We start from the raw sequence: 14,391 nt of genomic DNA, 5'->3' as shown, positions 1-14,391 counted from the left end.
CTTGAATGTTTGTTCTGGTGAGCTGAATGCAGTTGAAGAAAAGAATTCTCCTAACCTGTGGCATCGAAGATTGGGACACATGAGTGACAAGGGGATAAAATTATTAGCAGGTAAATCTCTTATTCCTGTTGATAAAACTGTTTCTCTTGACCCTTGTGATCATTGTTTGGCAGGAAAGCAACATAGGGCTTCCTTTTCTAGGAAGTCTACCAGCAAGCAAGAGAAATTGGAGTTAGTACACTCTGATGTTTGTGGTCCCATTGAAATGCAGTCTCTTGGTGACAACAAATATTTTGTCACTTTCATTGATGATGCTACTCGAAGGACTTGGGTCTACATGTTGAAGACAAAAAGCCAAGTGTTCGAGATCTTCCAGAAATTTCATGCCATGGTAGAAAAGGAGACAGAAAGAAAGTTGAAGCGTCTTCGAACTGACAATGGAGGTGAGTATACCTCGAATGAATTCAAGAGTTATTGTTCACAACATGGCATAAGACATGAGAAGACGGAGCCCGGCACACCACAACACAATGGAGTTGCGGAGAGAATGAATAGAACCATTGTGGAGAAAGTGAGATGTATACTTAGAATGTCTAATCTTCCAAAGACATTCTGGGGTGAAGCAGTCCAATGTGCTATGTATTTGATCAATCGAGCTCCATCAATTCCTCTTGGTCTTGACATTCCAGAGAGAGCATGGAAGGGATGTAATCCCACTTATTCACATCTGAGAGTTTTTGGATGCAAGGCATACATGCATGTACCGAAAGAGCAAAGATCAAAGCTTGATTCTAAGACCAATCCGTGTGTATTTGTTGGGTATGGTGATGAAGAGTATGGTTTTAGACTATACGATCCAGAAAAGAAGGTAGTAAGAAGCAGAGATGTAGTATTTTTTGAGCACGTGATGGGTGCAGATCTTCTGAGTACCAGGTACACTTCTACTCCAGAGTTGTCCTTTAATACTACTGATGTTTTTTCTTCTGCTCCTTCTATTGACCAGCCAACAAATGATGTTATTGAGGTGACACCTGATGGTGATGAGGGTGAGGTACAACCAGATGGTAATGTACCAGAAAATGATGAAGATGATGATATTGTTGAGTCTCCATCTGATGATGAAGAAATTCATGAAGAAGAGCATCATGAGGAAGAAATTCATGGTGAAGAGGTTCATGAGCAGGGGGAGCAACATACCCCTCAAGTGGAGGGTACACCGGTTCGAAGGTCAACCAGAGAGCGCAAACCTTCAACGAAATATCCAAGTTCAGAGTTTATTCTAGTCACTGATGAAGGGGAGCCGGAGAACTATCAAGAAGTCTTGTCTCTTGAAGAGAAAAATCTTTGGCTCGATGCTATGAAGGAGGAGATGGACTCCTTGCAAAAGAATGAAACATATGAGCTAGCAAAGCCTCCCAAGGGCAAGAAAGTCTTAAAAAACAGATGGGTGTTCAAGAACAAGAAAGATGGTGAGAAGATAGTGAAGCGAAAAGCGAGATTGGTGGTTAAGGGATGCAACCAGAAAAAGAGCATCGACTTTGATGAGATCTTCTCTCCCGTTGTCAAGATGACCTCTATCAGAACCGTTTTGGGTTTAGCTGCAAGTCTTGATTTGGAGTTGGAGCAGCTTGATGTACAAACTGCTTTCATGCATGGTGACCTGCATGAAGAGATCTACATGGAGCAACCTGAAGGATTTGAAGAAAAAGGGAATGAGAAACTTGTTTGCAAGTTGAAGAAGAGTCTTTATGGGCTTAAACAAGCACCAAGGCAATGGTATCGGAAATTTGATTCATTTATGACAAGCAATGGTTATAAACGAACTTCTGCCGATCCTTGTGTGTATTTCAGAAAGTTCCCAGGTGGTAATTTCATCATCCTTCTTTTATATGTAGATGATATGCTGATAGTTGGACAAGATGCAGAGATGATTCAAAATTTGAAGAAAGACTTATCCAAGTCATTTGACATGAAAGACTTAGGCCCTACAAAGGAAATCTTAGGCATGGAGATTGCTCGTGACAGGAAAGCTGGAAATTTATGGTTATCACAAGAAAAATATATTGAACGGGTGCTTGAAAGGTTCAATATGAAGCATACCAAGCCTGTTAGTACACCACTAGCAACTCATTTCAAGCCAAGCAAGAGAGGTTGTCCTACAACAGAGAAGTTAGTACACCACTAGCAACTCATTTCAAGCCAAGCAAGAGAGGTTGTCCTACAACAGAGAAGGAGAAAGAATTTATGTCATCTATTCCTTACTCTTCTACAGAGAAGGAGAAAGAATTTATGTCATCTATTCCTTACTCTTCTGCTGTTGGTTCCTTGATGTATGCTGTGGTGTGTACGAGGTCAGATATTGCATATGCTGTTGGTTTAGTGAGCAGATACTTATCTAACCCGGGTAAAGTTCACTGGGAAGCAGTGAAGTGGATCTTCAGATACCTGCGAGGCACTTCCAAATTGAATTTGTGTTTTGGGGGTGGCAAGCCTATTCTTGAAGGATATTCTGATGCAGACATGGCAGGTGATCTTGATAACAGAAAATCTACCTCAGGTTATGTGTTTACTTTTTCAGGGGGAGCTATTTGTTGGCAATCCAAGCTACAAAAATGTGTAGCATTGTCGACCACTGAGGCGGAGTATATTGCAGCTGTGGAAGCAAGCAAAGAGATGTTGTGGCTTAAGAGATTCCTTCGAGAGTTGGGTTTGAAGCAAGGTGAATATGTAGTATTCTGTGATAATCAGAGTGCTATGGATTTGAGCAAGAATGCAATGTATCACGCTCGCACCAAGCATATTGATGCTAGATATCATTGGTTGCGAGATGTGATCGAAGAGAAGCAAATGAAGCTGAAGAAAGTTCACACTGACAAGAATGGTGCAGATATGTTGACAAAGGTAGTTCCCTTGTGCTTTGTAGTAAGCTTGCGGGGATGATGTTCAAGTGATCATCAAGGTGATCGTGTCTTCCCCCGTGATGGGCTGGAGGGGGAGATTGTTGTGGGTCCAGCCCACTTTGTGGCAAATATTAATTTGCAAGCCCAAAACTTACTTATTCGTTGTGGCTCATTCTATGAGTAAGGTTTGTAGCTTCTTGGAGAAGCTTTGAGAGAGGGCCAGTTGTATCCCAATAAGTCAGAAGAGGGCTGTTGGGGACTGATCATCTTCCACACAGAAGAAAAAGAGAGGAAATCAGAGAGGCTGCCCCTGTTCGGATTCTCAGGACCAGTCTTCATCAAGTCGTCCAATCAAGGTGCAATCATGGTCCGATTTTGCTGAAACTTGGTCAGCTTGTTGGGGACACATAGGGCTTCAATCTGAACGGTTGGATCGTCGATGTGAGCTCCGGATCGTCGAGTATTGCAGCTGGACAGAACCTCTGTGTTTTGGTGATATTTCTCACTTTTGTTCCTCAAATGATGAATCTCTTATGTATGTTCCTGTTGGTGGGTTGTGAAACTTTGTGAGACTGATTTGGGTTTCTTTTACCCTCAACTTATCATAATAAGAGAAGAAGTGGTGGACTCCTCCAGTCCCGTGGTTTTTACTCTTCACATTGAAGAGGTTTTCCACGTATAAATCGTGTGTTCTTTGCATGCTTTTATTTCTCTGCCTATTTCGTAATGCTTGGTGAAAGTTATCGGATGTAACTTGGGTTTTGAAGATTGGTTGTCTTGTGTTGATCTTGTGGGTGTTGGTGTAATTGTTTACTACCCCTCTTGCGGCCCTACAGAGGGAATGGCAGATATTCCATCTTTTGATTCCGATAAAGATTGATTTACTTATATTTGCATTCTTTTGATGTTTAACAATTATGAACTATTTCTAGCTTTAGAACTTGGTTGTTATTTGCTTATGTTTGATTATGGATGTTGACTTGACTATTAATTCCTGAGTTAGTTTGAATCTTCAATCTTGTGAATCTGTGATTACATAACAATTATGTTGATAATTCTTCATTTTTTATGTTATCTTGGTATTTCTTTGTATGATATTCTATTTTTACTTATATTATTTTCTCTTTTTGAAGGTTATGCACTCGGATGGTTCCATTACGCAATCAAGAAGCAAGTTTCAACAATTAGTTAGTGATCTAAACATGAGTTGTTTACATTTAGTATGTTTATACTTCATTAAATATGCTTAGAATTTTAGATTATATTTTAGGACATTATATTATATACCCAATATGACACTCCGATTTTCACTACTTATCCCCGATATATCCCTAATAACCGGGATCCGATATGAATTTTGACTGTCTGATTATTTCTGATAACCGATTTTTAAAACCTTGGATGGGAGACAACAAAGAAATGGAAGAAATAAAAAAATTAAGAAGAAATTAAGATTTGAGCCTCACGTGTAGATCAATGATCTCCCTGCACTTAAGATCTCACGCTTTGAAAAGTAGCGTCTTTAATCCAAACTAGCAGTTTCACATTCCATAGAAATCATACTGTTTCATAAAACTTTCATATATTTATTTAAGAAAAACTAGCCTTTTTGTAGGCTTACAAAATCTTGACCACTAAGAAACTAATTTTAATAAGAAATTTTAAGCATACTAAAGCAAAAACTTACCCAGTAATTAGATTCTAAAAAGGGCTCGTAAATTAATTAAACTATGGAACTAATTATTTGCCTAGCTAAAAAAGAATTTCTACTAAAATCAAAATTCTTATTCTTTTCTGGATTTTCCAAGAGAAAGTCATCCTACATCAACATGTCATCCACATGAGATGGAACATAATCAGAAAATGAAGTTATTAGTCAAGGGTCTGGACTGTTGTTAGATTGGCATTATACTTTGATGATCTTCTAATTATACTAGCATTCAAACTTGATGGAATCTATCTTATTTATTTTATCCTAGTATAGGACCCGTCAATTGGCAGAACATTCGCAAAATTTTACACTACTATAGTAATTTAACAGAAAATCATTGAAATACTTTCTTTTCATTTAACAAGTTCGAACAGTCACCGGCTGAAGCATATTTTATGAGAGCCTTATGAGCTTCTTTGGAGAGCCCTGTAATGATGAAAATAATAAATTATAATCTTCAGTATAACAGATAGTGTAATAATACAAAATAAAACACATGCACAATGCTAACCTGAGCTTTCATAAACAATTTCCCTTGGTGAAACCTACATCAGTGAGATGAATAAATTATGTTGGCTACAATACTGAAACCAGAGATGGAGGATAGAGCTTACTTGCATCAGCAAAGCCCCCAAACCAGCAAACGAACCATCATCAGAAATAGAACCCACCCAAAACTTTAAAGCAGCATAATCGAGGAAAGCAAACCCATAAATGGGGGAACCATTCTTCACCCCCTAAATGTTGAAACAGAAAACTGATAAATTAAACTATAACCAGCAAAACAGAAACTTCATCAAGTAAAAGTTCCTGCAAAAATATATGGGGCAAGAATCATCAAAAGCATACAAACACAGAATAATACACAGTTATGATATCTTATATCCTTTATAATAGACGTGCAATGTTATTTAAAAAAACAGAAAGGAAAAGATAAGAAATTTATAGACTGATGAATAGTTAAAAAGGTAAGAAAGAATAAGGAAAAGGAAATTTATGGACTACTCCGAAGTACAATTAGCATAACATGTTCCAAAAGGAATTCCCTCAGCCAGTTCAGGATCATAGCAGATTTGAATCTGATAGGTTACAATAGTCAACATCTTTCATTGAAGAAACCAGCTAATGGCAATTAGGTTGAAACAACTGATTGCTAGCATCACATACAAAGATGTCATCTCATCTCCATATACCATAGTAGAAGCTCTAGCCATCTTTCATCTGCTGTAGCATATCTAGTTTGTAATGCTTGTCTTAAAGAAGTACAGATTTTGAGATCTTGAAACATGCCTAAAACTAGATATGAACTTTGCTACACACACATTGCACTTGCCCCCAACTCCCCTTTGCGTTCATGATTCCTTCCATAGGATTCGGCAACCACTAATGGAGGATTTATATCAGATAAAGTTGACAGTCACCAAAGAGACTTGTTTTTTTTTAAAGAATCCTTGGACATGAGTCCATAGCCAACCACATTTTGATGGGATAGATTTCAATGATGGTGATGATAATGGACAAAAGTAATACACCTATATGACACCACAATAAGAATGTGAATATAACAACCAAACATTTTGGGAATAGCTATTAATTACCCTACTCTGAGCTTTCATAGTGCTTGCGCATCTATATCAGACAGGCATGAATTATGGTCAGAAGTGTATTGAATGGAGAATGTGGACAACTAACAGAGAAAAATAATGATGCTTGAGAGTAAGAAATATATTTTATCAAGATAAAACTTTCATTATTAGTAGAAGATGAAGTAAATAGGAAAAGGAAGTGGTACCTCTTTTAGTGCAAGAAGATGAACAGCATATGGTCCAATGTTATTGTCAATTGTGGTGGATGGAGTGGACACATGAACCAATTTTCTTTCAATTACCTGAATTGATGGCATTCATTGACATTTGTAAGGCATTTTATACTTCCAAGAAGATGGATTAGCGATATATGTAACCATTTTCAAAGATAAAGCTCAAGAGCAATATATAATATATATATATATATTATATATATATATATATTATATATATTTAATAATATAATATATATATATATATATTATATATATATACTATATATTATTTATATATATTATATATATATATTATATACTATATATATATTTATTATTATATAATTATATATTAATATATATATATATATATATATATATATATATTATATATATATATTGTAGGGTATTATATATCTAAGGTTATACACATCTATAAAATACTTGGCCAATGTTGATGATGTGAACCGCTTCATTATGATGAACATATCATAAAATATATGCTCAATTGCGCATAGAACCCCCCCCTTAGTATTGCCCAATTGCAGAGACCCCTATAGTTGTAATTATGCGGATAGAACCCCATGTACTATATTATACTATATTGCTATTTGCCCAATTGCGGATAGACACCCCGAGTGAACTTTTTTTTATTCCTTTAAGAATCAAAAAAATTAGCAATTGGGAGTCTATCCGCACTAATAGAATAGTAGGGCGTCATCCGCCTCTATTAAAAATTTTGACTTTTTTACAAGTAAAAGAAATTCAAATTCACTCAGGGATCAGATATATCTTTTTCTAGCATATGAGCGTACATCTGTTTATACTATGCATATATTAAAACATATCCAATGGTCATAGTTCATTCAAACACTATTGTTGATCTGTTGACCATATAAATACAGCCATTCAAGTGGTGAACATATCATTTTCTCCTCGCATTTCATGAGCCAAACTAGTTCAAACTGAAAGGAAACACTAACAAAAATATACTGATTGTATTTATTAACTTCTACAAAATTATCCTGAACACTTAAGTTTCTCTGACCAGTGATGCTATACCCCTCAATATTCAATAGTATCATGATGCACAGAGATATTAAAGGGCCAAACAAAAATGAATAATAATTCTTAAAAAATAAAAGCAACATCAGTTTTAAGTTATGCTTACGGAACTTTTTCCTCTCGCTTTAGCTTGATCTGAAGTCTCAAGTTGCTCCATTCGCCCAACTTTATACCTTGTGAAACATATAAAATCAGTGTAACTGACACATCACATTGTAAGTAAAACGAGAATTCTTGCCACAATGAATACCTTTGTCAGAAGCAAATGCATTTTCAGTAAAGTAAAACTATCACAAGTCAATTATCCGGCAGTTACTAATTTATTAGTATGATGCTTACGAAAAACAAAACTGCACTCTTCGTGAATATAAAAAACTCTGCTTACAAAGAACACAATATACATTCTCAGAAAAGGATATGATGCTCTAAGAAGGATTTGAAGATTATAGTCATTCTCTTCAAAAGTACAGTTCTTATGTTTCCTACCACTTAAAGGCTCCAACCATCACTACTTGATCTATGACAATCAAGTAAGTGCAGTAACCAATGTCCTTACCCACGAGCAATTAACTTCTGAACAGCACCAGCAATTCCAGATTCAGAAATTCCAACCTGGTCAGATGGCAAATACTATTAGATAAATAACTCATGCAGTCCCACAAAATTATTTTGTCTTCAACGTTGACCTCATCTCATGCATATCAAGAAACTTTTTATTAAGCATTGACCTTTTACTTACATATACATAGAAGAGAGGGGCATGCACGTGTATGTGAAATGAAAAATAAGAACATAGCACCATAAGGAAAACATAAACGATGTTCGAATTCTTTAGTGTTATCACTATTGAAGATGACAGCGTTAAAGATTGCTAGAATGTTCTTCTCATGTGAAGCATTAATTATATGGAAGACTACAATCAACAACTAGTAACAAAAACTGCAGCCTAAAGATTATGTAAAAGATGTACAACTTCTCTGATGCATACACCACCTATAACACTGTCATAAAATGGTCGAAATATTTTTAGAAAAGAAACATTAGTTTTAAAATGTTTCAGTTTGTCTCCTACAATTAAACTGCAGCAGAGAGATGACTGCAATTCCAAACATCAAGTCATATCATATTCTTCCTCGAACTATGTAACATGGCAACGCTCATTAACCTAAAGGAAGGAAAAAGTAAATTCTATCTTACAACTATCGAACTGAGGCAATCATGGCAAGAGGACAACTAGCAACAAAGGATAGGGATAGAAATAATCACCTAAAGGGAGAAATATTAAATTCTTAATTAGCAAGAAATAATCACCTGATGCAGTTGTGCGGTTATGATGGATATGCAGTGAGAGTGACCTAAAGAATGACTTTTGATACTTCTTTTGCCAATATTAACATAACATGGAGATAGCATTTGTCTCACTGATAGCGTCATAAATCCTTAACAGTCATGTGGATGTGAAAAGAGATTTTCATATTGGAGAACTAGCCTGTAGAACTTTTCTATGGTAACTCTATCATTAACAAGATATATGATAGATATAAACGAATCATGATTCATTCGTTCGAAGACGTACTACAGCAAACAAATTGCTTTGAAAAAATATAAATCGAAGAAAGTAATCAGGTTGAGAAAATGTTATCAGAAAGGAGCAAAATATAGGATGCTAGTAGCCCATATTGAAATAAAAAAATGAGTACAACCAGGATAATAACAAAACAATATTCTAAAATTATGGAGAAAGGACAAATAATCGAGAAAGAAAATTTGCTTAAGCAATAAGAACATAATTTATGTCAAAAAGTCTTATTGAGAATTGTGCAATTTTACCTGTCTGCAGTTGCCAACGCCACTGATAGTCATTTTCCAATCAAGCTCTTTCTGCCCAATCTCAGCATCTACCTCGTACAGTTCATAGAATTTCCCCTAATTAGCAGAAACATGAAATTATGACCAAACCAATATGCTACAAGAAGTCCATAACCTGAATGAGACCATTACTCTGCATGTAGCAGATGCGAAAGAATATGCTGGAACTTGTTTCTGAAAGATTTATGACAGATGAAATAATTGAAAGCAAGTTCTTCAGTTAATTAGGAAAAAAGGACATAAGCTCAGGAGGAAAAAGAGTTTGGCTAAAACAAGTGTAATTTAGGAAGTATCCAAGAAGAGAATGAAAGCATACATCTGCTTGTGCTTGAAAATGCTCGAGTTTAAAAACATACATTTAGGTAACAATATTGGAAGATGTTATATAACAATATGTAAAGTCCCAACTTGCTTCTCTGCAAATATAATATTACAAGCTTACCTATAAAAGTTTTTTACATTTTTATGGACTCCTAATCTTTTCATACATTCTGTGTAAAATCAAAGTAGATTGCAGCTGGTAACTTTGCATGCCAATTCAGGAGGATGAAATATAGAGGCTCCAAACTTGCTTTTTTCTCCACAGGATCTTTGCACAGGTCCCAGGCCAACGTGTAGCTTTTATTAATTAGATGGCAGAAATAGCCACAATCTTATACAACAGGGAGGGGGTCATGGATTATTCCTTTGGGGCATTTGATGAATACCGGGATATTATAGAACTATCCCAGCAGGCCGGCACCATACAGAACAAGTGCCAATAAAGAAGATTTCAAAGACCCTAAAAAACGAAGACATAAGAGTGCCAAAAGGCTACAAATGATGTAAACGTTGTGCCAAGCTATGCTCTGGCTCCAAACTTGCTATATACAAGACAGGACTCTAAATATAAGAGAATGGAGGAAGAAGAGAAATGGTATAATCTGTAATTGCTATGATGAAACAATACTCTCAGAAAAAAAATTTTAAATTAACTATGATAAAACAAGTTAAATATTTGAACCTTGTACATCACCTGCCCCATGATTTTAAACATAGTGTACTATGACCAAAAATCTAATCTTATGATAATGAAAAGGTTTACGTTTGCATGGCTGTAGGACACAAAATCAGTATAAGATTCTAGATCTTACCACTTTGAAAAAGAGGACAATATCCATATATTTGCATTTCACACTCCAGTACTGTTTTTGACACGCTGACATTTTTTTCAATGCATCTGGGGGTATGTATAAAGTTCTTTTGTCGTAAAGCAGGTCATCAGGTCGTCTTCCTTTTGCGTCTCGAATAGTTGAAGGATTGAGCCACTCAAACTTACTGCTATTCTCATATCTTTCAACATTAGATGTTTTTTCTGTTGCCAAATCTTGAGTACACTTGACTTTTTTTCTGGAACCAAAAGAGGAAGACTCGCGCACAGTTTCTGCATTACGGCAGTCCTCTTGCACGCGTTTCAAACGGGGAACAAGTGGGCGCATGGCTGGGGTTTCTGGTCCCATAATATCAGGGCAAAGTTCAAAACTGGGAGGATCACTGCTATAGGCATCATTAGACATGGACATAGAAGTTTTTGAGTAATCCTTGCCAGGTGTATTTTTCCTCACATTTGATTCATTTTCATCAAATTCACCAAAATCAAGGTGAGAACTAAGGGATGCATGGTCATTATTTTTCCTGCCAAAAAACATTACGGACTAGTTAGTGCTAAAAAAGCCCCCCAGAGCATTTGTGAATGTAGTTATCAACAAAACATAGATGCTTGCTAAACTTATGTATCAAATATTTCTAGAACTTTAAAAAAGGAGAAGAGGAGATCCAGATTAAGACTCTCAGCAACAAGCTACTCAGCAAACATTACAAAATACAACCTAACAAAAAAAAAGTTTCTGTCATAGCATGGTGAAAAACTATGTTTATCTTACACGGTGAAGAATAATTCAAGGTCCTATCTTTGTCCAGTAGCAGAAAATCATTGCAAAAGGAAGATAAAACATTATTGAAAAAATATTGAAAAATGGAGGACAAAAAAATCACAATAAAACAAACCAACAAAATATTCGAAATATAAATAAATGGAAAAAAAAAGGCAATATATGGGCTTGCTAATAAAAGAACCTTGAAAAATAAGTCACATTACATGAACCATTAAATAAAAACAAAAATGTACGGATATATATAAAATGAGTTGAGCTATGTTAACATTAGCAGTATCCAAGATACAATACTATGTATCCAAATTTAAGTTTTGAATATCTGAATTAAAAATATGTACAGTTAAATGTGATGTAAACACACATTGACTACTAGAACAAATTTTTCAATAATTTTGATGTGTTTTTGTATCATGTATAAAGGAGTAAAAGTTACTCAATTCTAAGAAAATTCTGAATTGTCGGTTTTGGCAACATAAAACACATGGCTGAAACGCATTAAAATCATCTAAGATTTCATTTTTAAGGGATTGTTTGGTTGTATGTTTTTATCATGTAAAAGGATGGAAAGTGTAAAAAAGTGGACCCCAATGTCAGCTTTCATCACTTTCAATTGTTTGTTTGTAGTTGTGTAAATAGTGTAAAGTGGTTTCATATGCTGATGTGGCTTGTAAAGTGATTTCATAAAAAAAAGACATGATTTTAGGAAAAAGCTGACATTGAAGTCAGGAAAAAATAATAAAAAATAATTCCAACCAATATGATCATTTGAGTATGGACCATTTTTTACACTTTCCAAACAAACAATTAAAGTTACATTTGCAAACCAAACAAGCAATTTATGATTCTAATGGAATCAAAAACAAACAAAGAAAAATATTAAAGTAAAATTGATGAGGTGGACAACAACTTTCCAAGTTGTGTTATAAATACACAACTTTACCAACAACAACCAAACAGCCCCTAAATAGTTAAATTTTAGTATACCACATTCAGCATTAAATATTTTGAATTTAAAAAATCCAAAAACTTCAATTTGGCTCTATAGTATCCGCATATCAGATAGTATTGATAGTAACCTAGCTCGATCCTATACATAATTGTTATAAAATAACTTAAAAGACAAAATTACTCAAGTTAAAATAACTTAAAAACAAAGAGGAAATGCACAATAAAAATAAAAATAGAAAATAAGACAGCCTTATGATTATACTGGAACCTCCTGATTCTTTTAAATAACAAATAGAGTTAATAGTGCCCCTGAGCTAGATTGAGGAAAAGTTGACAGTGAGATCGATATCGATAGTATCAAAAATAGTGAATAAAAAAACCCTAGATCCATCGGAATCATCGATACCTCATATCGACGCTTCCTGGTCCAGCATCCCTCTTGAACTTGTGCATGATGCTGGAGAACTTACTGTCGGAGCGTTTTTTGCCGCCGTTCGCCGGAGAATTGGCCCGAAAGAACGAGCACTGGCGCTTTTCCGGGGGCGTATCGGTTCCTCTGATATCGGGATCGGGATCGGGATCGGGATCGGAGGCTGGATTCGGATCCGGACGAGGCGGCTCCTGGCAGTGAAGGCCGCCGGAGCTGGACTTTCCCGGCCAGGGTTTTTGGAGGAAGTAGAGGATCGATTTTTGGCTCTTCATTTTTTTTCAGATAGAGGAGTAATTCGTGTCAGGAGAGGGGATTTGGGAAAGTTGATTTTATAGAGGGAAGAGCTTTTTGGCGGGAAAGTGAATTTTAGCTCGAAATTAGAGCTTGCATTTTCTCTCTCGGAAGGAAAGGGAAGGGGGCGTTTTTACTGTGGTGCAAGAGAGGTAAAATTATGCTTTCGTTTTTTTTATTTTTTTATTTTTATTTTTTGCAATATCCGTCCCACCACATTTTTCATATTCTAAAATTAGTTCCCAAAATCATCATATTTTGAAACTAGTCCCTCAAACTTTTTAACTGTTATAAAATTAGCCCCTCTAAGATAAAAAAAAATCCATTTTCTTTGGCGCCTCTCTAAATGGGCCTTAAGACCACAGTGGGCTTCTGCTAATTTAGGGTTTAAAGAAGTTGTGTCAGAAGCGTTTGACAACCATGGTGTTTTTGTCGTTTCTGTTTTTTTTTCCAACAAAACAAAGAAACATGTTTGGCAACCGGATCATTTTTTTGACTTGTTCCTTTACAAAATCTAAAAATTAAACACTTTCCTCAAAACACCAAAATGGTGTTTTAAGATTCCGTTTTTTCATCGTAAGTCATTCGGTAGCCGCGCTAGCCGCGCCGCCCGCTGGGTCGGCCACTGCGCCACCGCGGGCCACCGCCGGACGCGCCCGCGACCGCGCCCGCCCGTTGGCGGCGCCGACCGGTCCGCCGCCCACCGTCTACCACCACGCCACCGCCCGCCCATCAGCCGCACCGCTAGCCACCCTCACCCACCGCCACCACCGCCATTCGTCGCCACCCGCGGCCACTAGTCGGCACGCCGCCGCCACCCCGCTCACGGCCATGGCCACCAGTTGTCCCGCCGCCGGCCGGCCTGTGCCAACAGCCGCCGCCGCCGTCGCCCGTCGACAGACCATCGCCATCCGTCGGCCATCCGCCGCCGCCTCGGCCCGGCCACGCGTCACTCCGCCGCTACCCACTGGATAGCCGCGACAGTCGTCGTTCGACCTGTCGTCCGTCCGTCGGTTGCCGCGCCACCGACCGTCGTCGCCGCCGCCCACCCACTGTCGCTATATAAATGGTCAAACTAATTTGACCAAAATGGTGTTTTCAAAACACATTTGAAAAAGAAACACAATGGCATGGTATTTTTTACAAAAACACAACAAAAAAACACATTGATTACCAAACAAAAAAGAGTCTATTTTGGTCAAATTTTCATAGACTGTTTCGTGCATGCTAATAGTAGTAATCATACTTGGCACATTTGAATGTTGTGTTCTCCCCAAATTCTTCTTCTCTATTAAAAAATATTTTTTGTCACCCAAAAGGGTCCAGCCAAGTTAGTTAGCTGCCTATGAACAGTTGTTGCCTTATGATTTTTAAATAGTGGTGTCATAACTAATAATTAAAATATTTACAATTGTCCTCAACGGCTTCTCATATTTTAAAAA

General features: G+C 36.8%; 1 protein-coding gene across 2 annotated transcripts in view; it reads right to left on the bottom strand.

The window, feature by feature from the left end:
* The window catches only part of LOC109827295 (DNA mismatch repair protein MSH7), a 36,794-nt gene extending 23,469 nt beyond the window's left edge, over positions 1 to 13,325 (bottom strand). Inside the window, exons 1-9 of one of the 2 annotated variants that reach the window (XM_020394298.1) lie at positions 12,635 to 13,325; positions 10,480 to 11,020; positions 9,308 to 9,403; positions 8,034 to 8,089; positions 7,584 to 7,650; positions 6,404 to 6,499; positions 5,226 to 5,348; positions 5,123 to 5,156; positions 4,990 to 5,037 (exon numbers count right to left, since the gene is read on the bottom strand). In XM_020394298.1, coding sequence (XP_020249887.1) covers positions 4,990 to 5,037; positions 5,123 to 5,156; positions 5,226 to 5,348; positions 6,404 to 6,499; positions 7,584 to 7,650; positions 8,034 to 8,089; positions 9,308 to 9,403; positions 10,480 to 11,020; positions 12,635 to 12,930 — 1,357 coding nt within the window. In that variant the 5' untranslated portion in view covers positions 12,931 to 13,325. The remainder of the gene's footprint in view (positions 1 to 4,989; positions 5,038 to 5,122; positions 5,157 to 5,225; positions 5,349 to 6,403; positions 6,500 to 7,583; positions 7,651 to 8,033; positions 8,090 to 9,307; positions 9,404 to 10,479; positions 11,021 to 12,634) is intronic. The other variant, XM_020394292.1, reaches the window with a different exon arrangement.

Source organism: Asparagus officinalis, chromosome 1 (genome assembly GCF_001876935.1).
Source record: "Asparagus officinalis chromosome 1, Aspof.V1, whole genome shotgun sequence".
Classification (NCBI taxonomy): Eukaryota; Viridiplantae; Streptophyta; class Magnoliopsida; order Asparagales; family Asparagaceae; genus Asparagus; species Asparagus officinalis.
This window is presented reverse-complemented; position numbering and strand designations above follow the sequence as displayed.